Below are 8,017 nucleotides of genomic sequence, written 5' to 3'. Positions count from 1 at the left end.
AATATATAACAAAATATCATATATCATTCAGCAAATATATGCTATTATATTAAAAATTTAATGCAATATGAAGTATTTGCATGATGAATAGAAGATGTACGGGTTTTTCTATAAATATTACATTTATAGATGAGTTACCGAAAACTTCTTACGTAAAAACTACGAACGAGAAGCTCCGATTAACCCAAATTGTTGTCTCTTTGGCCTTACAGTGAATTTCAGCCTTTTCTTACAGCAAACACCAAGATTACAAAGAATTTTAAAATCCCGCCGATGAATCTGTAGCCTTACATCATCACTGGCTTCTATATACAACTAATGAAATAATTAAGGAGCACAATCATGACCCTTACCGATGAATCTACAACTACTTATTTTAATTTCCTTGTATAAATAGATTTCATAATTATATTTTTCATACTCTAATAACATTTGTTAATTAAAATCCTAGAATTGATCTAAAAGAACAAATCTAATTTTTTCTAAATATTTCATATTGTGATCTGAAAAAAAATTCTAGAATTCTAAAACAATAATGCCTTTTTTAATATAAGAAATTATTAAATAAGCCTATACAATATATCATAAATTTCTAATCTTAAAGATACAAAAATCTTGATATTAAATATATATTTCTACTAGATTCATCTGTAGTGGTCACTTTCTAATCGACTGCTCACTCACCATGGGGCTCTTGGGCCTCCGATAGCGGGGCCTTCAGCCAGCCCCCTTTCCCGCCCCCTTTGTTCATCACTTTTGGGCCAATCCCATCTTTATTAGTGATTTCCTTAGTAGAATCTGGATTCTCCAGTTTCGTACTCTGTGTGCTTGCAGGAGATTCTGACCTTTGCTGCTCTGCACTTGCCACTGGAATTTTCATTACAAAACCCACTCTACTATTTCTGATTACTTATAATTGTATTTTTTTTTTCAAAACTAAATTCAATACAAAAATAAAAACAAAATTCTAGTGTCTACGAACTACATACGACAGAGACTTTTTAATCACGAATAAACTAGTAAATTTCCTCTACGTGTTTCTTGTTGCTACGTATAGATAAATATTATATATATATATAAATATATAATATATAATATATTATACGCCTACTATATAAGTATACATATTTTAAATTTATTCATCGAACATTTCCATTTCCTGATGATATGTTTGGCTTCATTTTTATTTATCATTCTTGTCAGCATCATTATCATCATCATCATCATCAATTCACAAACAAATCCCGCCGTATAGAATGATGATTCTTTAGTAATCTGAGGCTTCTCTACATATTTTGTTCTATTAAAAAAAAAAAAAAAAAAAAAAACTTTTTTTTTTATGCTGTGAATGTTATTATCGACTTTTATAATTATTTTTGCACCTTTTTTTGTTGTCCGCTCTTGCTAGTATCTTTTGGTTCATTTATTANATATATATATATATAAAATATATATATATATATATTTTATACCAATAGATAACGAATCTATCAAAATTTTATGAAAATGTTGTCCACAAAGCTACATATATATAAATATATATCAATATATATAAATAGAATTTTGATTTAATTAGCCAATTCCCATCCACGTTTCTATTTACTAATTTAATTAACGCTCAAAACTTACTTTTACGAGCTACAAGATAATATCATTTTTAAATATTAATAATAGCAATTATTATTGCCATATATTTATAGTACATTTACTATAACATATACGATAGAAATAAATCTACTTTTTCCCTTTCTTATTTTGCAAACAGTAATACAAAATTAATTGATTAATAACAGACACACGAATAGATATAATATTAGTAATTTACTACACGTATTTAAATATTTATAAAAATCTTTCCTTTTCCAAACCAAAAAGAAGTAAACATACAACATACACACAGCAATAATAAAAATGTATATTTGTAGTAAAGATATATCTAGTTCATACTGCATACTTAGTGTATATGTATTTGTTTATATATATATATATATATGTGTATAATATGTATATATATAATATGCATAGATTGTAGATAGGTTTTTTCAGAAAATTTGCACAGCTCGAAATACGGGGAACGAGAGGTAGAATAGGGAGAGTCTGATTTGAAACAAATACCGGTGGATAGAGATACAATACAAGTAGAAGCACGTAAGAGTGAAAGAGAGCGGATGCTCACACACACATTCTTACTCGCGCACGACATAAAAGAAGGGAGGATGAGGAGGAGGTGGTGGATGAGGAGGAAGGGGAAGAGGATGAGGGGGTGGAGATAGAGGTAGAGATGGGGGTTGAGGTGGAGAAGGTGGATGAAGAGGAGGAGGAGGCATGGTGAGAGGCTGAGGAGGGAACAAATGCTTAAAACGAAGATGGCTAGTGGAGGCCCACCACCGCCACCAGTTTTGCCCAGGCTCGCACACTCGCCTGTGTGTGTGTGTGTATAAGTATAAATGTATGTGTGTATGTATACCTTCGTCCTTTTCCATTCGTGATACGTGTATACGTATGTATTGCAGTGTCCAAAGAGAGTAGTGGCGAGTTGGGTGTATTTGTAAGTATGTGTATATGTGTACGTGCAAAAGAGAGAGAGAAAGAGAGAGAACACACATAACACGTACCCGACCAACCCCTGCGTCAGTCATTCATTTAGTTGAGGCTGGCGGGAGGAAAGGTGGAGGTGGAATGGGGGCCTTGGCGGGTGTACCGCCCCCTCCTCTTTCTCCCCCGATCCCCCCTTCGCCACCTCCTCCTCCTCCTCCTCCCCCAACCTCCGACTGCCACCCCCAGCAGATCGATACAACCCCCATTCCACCCCACTGCCACCCCCCAACTTTACTTATTATACATTCCCACCCTTACCCCCCAGCTGCCCCCTCAATCCCCACGTCTCATTATCTTTGCCACTGCAAAGGAAAAATCGAGAGAGTTTCGGAGACTCACACACTCTCACATACACGTACACACATGTATATAAGTATATATATATACTTATATATATATAAATATATGTATATATGAAAGAGCGCGCGTAGACGACACATGCATACACGTACCTCTTCCATTTCTATCGTATTCTGTCGCTTTATCATTGACAAATGTATTTACGAGCACGTATGTTTATGTATATTTGCATGTATATAGATATAGATATATAGTATTTATGTATTCGTTTAAAGTTTAGTTTTTCAAGCCTTATTCTATATTACATATTTGCAATTTTGTCTAGCTTGTTTCTAATCGCCACAGGTGCGAGTTAAGTTCATATATTTAAAAAATCGAATATTATTTGTATAAAAATAATAAATATGTTTATATATAAATACACGTATACACATTTACCATACGTACTCGTTAATGTACTAATTATACTAATGCATTTTTTCATTTGTTAAAAACGTCGAATCTCAGGTAGATTTTTTTAACAACGTATATTTTATGTTATTACTTTTAAAACAAAAAGAATGCTAAAAAAATAAATATATCCTTCTTCTTCATAATTATCATCTCACTGTGAGCAAATAATCAAAATGTTTTATACATTTTGATTTATATTACTTGTTTTTAATCAAATAGAAATTTATAGAAACCCATGGATTTGTACTCACACTGATGTTTATCTGCTAATACTATTAAAGTAGAGGGTAAATCCCTCCGCCTAAAAAAACACATGACTTTTGCTTCAACGTTTCCATTTGGAGTCTGAAAAAAATAAATAATATGTTAATATATGATATAGCATAAATATAAGAATGTATTATTTTATTAATATTAAAAATAAATATCAGACAACATTTTGATGACCAACGTACATATGAGATGAATTTAAATAAAATTATTGATTAAATTTGATTTTACCTTATTTAACTCTTCTATCCTTCTTATTTGGTAAGGAGAAGTGGAAGATGTTTCAAAATATACATAATCTGAAATAATATCGATACATTTATTAGTTCAACATTAAATAATTCCATATAATTACAGAAATACTTAGATAATAAAATATATTAATATAAGTAATGCTAAGTAATAATAATAGAAATATTAATGTTCCTAAGAATAAAAAAATATATTAACCGAGTATAAGTATTGTTACATATTTTTGTTGCAATTAAATAAACTAATTTCTAAATTATTTGTTATCTAACACACAAAAATACTATAATCTTGAAAGAAACTAAACAACATTTCTATTCGTCTGTCCAAACAAACAAAAAAAGAGAAAGTTACGGTTGTCCACAAACTTTTTCCTAGAAAACAAAACAATATTCTTATCATTTTTTAAATAAAAAGAGAAGATAAGAAAAAAGAATTATAACCCTGAAAAATGTTCTACAACGATTCAAGCGGATTTGAACTTTGTATCTATATGCACACGTATATCTGAAATTTAAACAATAAGTAAAAGAGCCTTTCACGTTTTCCAAAATTTAAATAAATCATTCAATTTGTAAATCTTCGTTTACATATTTATAGAAAATTGCTTATTCAAGTCTTAAATTTCCCAAATTTCCAAGAATTTCCAAATATTTATTTCAAAAATTCTCGCACTGACTCATCATAAAAATCTCTAAATCTATTCTCTCATTGATTAAACAAAACACGAACAAAAATATAATCAAATCTTCCTCATCGGTGAGTGTCTGAAAGAGCTAAAGATTGGCGGGTAAACAGAAAGAGAACCATCACAATTCCACCATTTCAAATACTCAAAGTCTACCAACGCGTTTTTCCGAGAAAATAGCAAATAATTTAAAAACAAAAAAAAATACTTATTAAAAAAAGTATAAAGAAATGATTTCAATCAACGGGATTCATCGTGCAAGAAATTAGCATGACCCGAAGGAAGGAGCAATAGTGGGTCCGGTATGGGGTGGTAGGGAGATAGGTAAAATATGGGGAGAGAGAAAGAAAGAGAGAGAAAGAGAGAGCGAGAGGAAGGTGAAAAGGGGGAGGGAATGAGGGGCTGAGTGAGTGAGTGCGGGGAAGAAGAGGAGGAAAAGGGGGGTGGGAATAGCGGGAGGGTAACGGTAGGGAGGAAAAGAGAAAAGCAGACGTAGACGTACAGGACGCTGCACGGTAGCGGGGAAGCGGTAGCAGGAGGGAGAGGAGGAGGAGGAGGAAGAGGCAAAGAGAGAGACGCAGGAGGGAAAAGAGAGAGAGAAAGAAAGAGAAGAGGGGCTATAGGGGGGAAACGAGGAAAAAGAGGGGAAAGACGAAGAGAGAAAAGAAGAGGGGTCTCACGCGCGCGGGGAGAAAATGGGGTAAAACGGGGACGCCATAGCGATGCCATTTGCAAACATTAATTTGTCCTAGGTTAATTAAAGCCGCGTTGTTTAGTGCTCGAACTCTATGGTAGAATGGAGGTTTCGCGTTAACATAGCTCTCAAATATAATATCTTTTTTCTATTATTTTTTATGGGGGGAGGAAAGCAGGTATATGTTTATTATACTTTCTTTCTATGGTATTTTTTGTTGGGGTATCTTTGGTTGCAATACTTTACCTCCCACTCGATACATGTTGGCCGTCATGTTGCTGGCGTCCTGTCCAGCCCCAACAGGAAAATTGGCGTTCTCGTGGTTCTCTCGGTATTCGGCCGGCATCGGCACGAACTCGTCCTTCAACGACGCGAATTTATCGGCCCCCCAGAATCACTTATTTTCCACCAGTCCACGAAAATTTAATCACGTCGCGGTGTCACTTCATCGTGTTTGTTGTCTCTTTCTCTCTCGCGCACGCTACTTATTATTCTTTTTTTCTTCTTCTTTTCAGTCTTATACAGAAGTTCTGTATGTGTCCTCTCTCTCTCCCTCTCTTTCTCTCTCTTCGTCCCTTTTCTTTTTCTGGTATGTGTCTCTATCTCTATCTTTATCTCACATTACACGAGCACCGCGCGCTTCTTTACCAGCAGCTGGCTCACTACAGCACTGCCACTCTCAACGCGACGACTACGAAAAGCGACCAGAAGACTACTCTACTCTACCTCTCTTCTCCTCTTCACCTCCTCCTCCACCTCTTCTTCCTCCTTCTCTTCTCTTCTTGTTCTTCTACTCCTCCACCTCCTCCTCCACCTCTTCACTAGGCGACGACGACGGCGACGACGACGGCGACGACGACGACGATGATGACGACGACGATGACGACGACGACGCACGCGGAAGAACTGAGCAAAGGATACAACGCCGCACGCGCGCACAGTCCCAACTCTCTTCACTCTGTCTCCCTCCTCTCTCCTCCTTCTTTCGATGTATTATATATATATATATATATTTAATGCATATACTTATATATCGATATAGATATATATATATATATATATATATATATACGTGTATCGTCTATATCTAATTTCTTGAATACTCGTATCTATTCGATTTGACTTCTCGAATATTTAGTTCGTTCTTCACTTATTTATAACGTGATTACAACGATTTAAATATAAGAACACAAACGGCGGCGAATATACAACAATATGACGAGGATACGAATATTAGCGAGAAGAGAAAAAATAAGTGCGTTACATAGTCAATGTCCGTTACTTGGTTCACAAATGAACAACGCCATTTTCATTCTGCCGCGAGCGCGAGCAGGCTGTACGATCTTTTCCCCCACCATCAGCATCACTACTACCACCCTTACCAACACTGTGCCAAACTATTCTTTTCTTCTCGCTAGACTTGAATTCTTTTACTTTATTAATTATTTGACGTCAATATACTTTTTACTTTTATTCGTATTTAAATAATATTTATTTTAATAAAAACAAAAATTGAGAGAGAGAGAGAGAGAGAGAGAAGATTAGACGATTTAATCGAAATTCAATCGACACTCGTAAGATGTCCCTTTCGAGATCACAGCGACAGTATGGCCTAACTAACGCATGCAAACTTATAATACTGTTATGAACACTAAAAAGCACGATCATTGGTTGAATCATATCGAGAGAATTTAACGTTTTATAAATTACCACCAACTCGAGCGCCTCTTATTTATTCTTTCGTTTGTTCATTGGTTATTTTACTTCTGGTAAAAAATTTAGGAACTAATAAAAACTAGTAACGCCATGCCAATGTACCACTTAAACGTTTACTAAATTTAAGCGCGAAATTTAAAATTTATCGATAATTAATCGTTAATAATACATATAATATTCAATGTATTATCTTCTTATTTTGTATTTTACATACAATTTAATATAAATTAAATGTAATATATCATAAATTAATCATTTATTAAATAAAAACTCACTTTTAATTAATTTATGAAATATTTATATATTTATGAAATATTAGTCTTTCTATACACTTCCTTACTCGCAGTCACATACTTCTTTTCTCTTCTTCATCTTCTTCTCTTGTATTGTTAAAAAGTATTACGTAAAAAGATAATTAAAATTACTCGCTAAGACGCTAAGCTTATACGAGATTGCCTTCTTTTTTCTTTTCTTTTCTTTCTTTCTTTTTTGTTTTAATGCGAAAATGTTTGGTAATGCACCTGACTAACAATAAATAGAATGACGAACGTGTCGATTTGATGCGAATACGTAACACAGGATTATATTCATATGTACATACATAATTATAATAATAATAATAATAGCACTAGCAGTTGCAATTGTAATAGTCTAGTAATTTTAGCAATAATAGTAATAGTTGTAGTTGTAGTTATAATAATAATAATAATAATAATAAAATAATAATAATAATAATGATAAAAATATAACATAAGTGCTTTATAATGTAATAATGAAAATAATAATACACTGTTTCATAAATGTTTATAATTTAATTTCATGAAATTTCGATAGTTACGTAAGGCACACCCTATGGTCTTTTTCTTTTTTTTCTCTATAAAGTGATCTTGATTTTTCAACGTATAAATAAATGTATACGGTTGTAATACGCGATTAGCTTAACTTAATAGATGTATTATATACTATTATTTGTGAGAATTATTAATATGCTAACTATAGGCAATAATCTGTTCTGTACATAATTCTATCTTTTTTACGATGGATAATCG

The 8,017-nt window shown here is 33.2% G+C and overlaps 1 protein-coding gene across 4 annotated transcripts in view; it reads right to left on the bottom strand.

The window, feature by feature from the left end:
• LOC106789054 (metastasis-associated protein MTA3) overlaps positions 1-6,723 on the bottom strand; it is an 11,369-nt gene extending 4,646 nt beyond the window's left edge. The window contains exons 1-5 of one of the 4 annotated variants that reach the window (XM_014752874.1): positions 6,517-6,723; positions 5,499-6,234; positions 3,853-3,920; positions 3,603-3,696; positions 685-867 (exon numbers count right to left, since the gene is read on the bottom strand). In XM_014752874.1, the coding sequence (XP_014608360.1) occupies positions 685-867; positions 3,603-3,696; positions 3,853-3,920; positions 5,499-5,598 (445 nt within the window). In that variant the 5' untranslated portion in view covers positions 5,599-6,234; positions 6,517-6,723. Of the gene's footprint in view, positions 1-152; positions 241-684; positions 868-3,602; positions 3,697-3,852; positions 3,921-5,498; positions 6,235-6,516 lie in introns of those variants that run through there. The other 3 variants (XM_014752875.1, XM_014752876.1, XM_014752877.1) reach the window with 3 other exon arrangements.
• Positions 6,724-8,017: the final 1,294 nt, after the last annotated feature.

Source organism: Polistes canadensis, unplaced genomic scaffold, assembly GCF_001313835.1.
Source record: "Polistes canadensis isolate GaletaPanama2010 unplaced genomic scaffold, ASM131383v1 scaffold_162, whole genome shotgun sequence".
Lineage (NCBI taxonomy): Eukaryota > Metazoa > Arthropoda > Insecta > Hymenoptera > Vespidae > Polistes > Polistes canadensis.
This window is presented reverse-complemented; position numbering and strand designations above follow the sequence as displayed.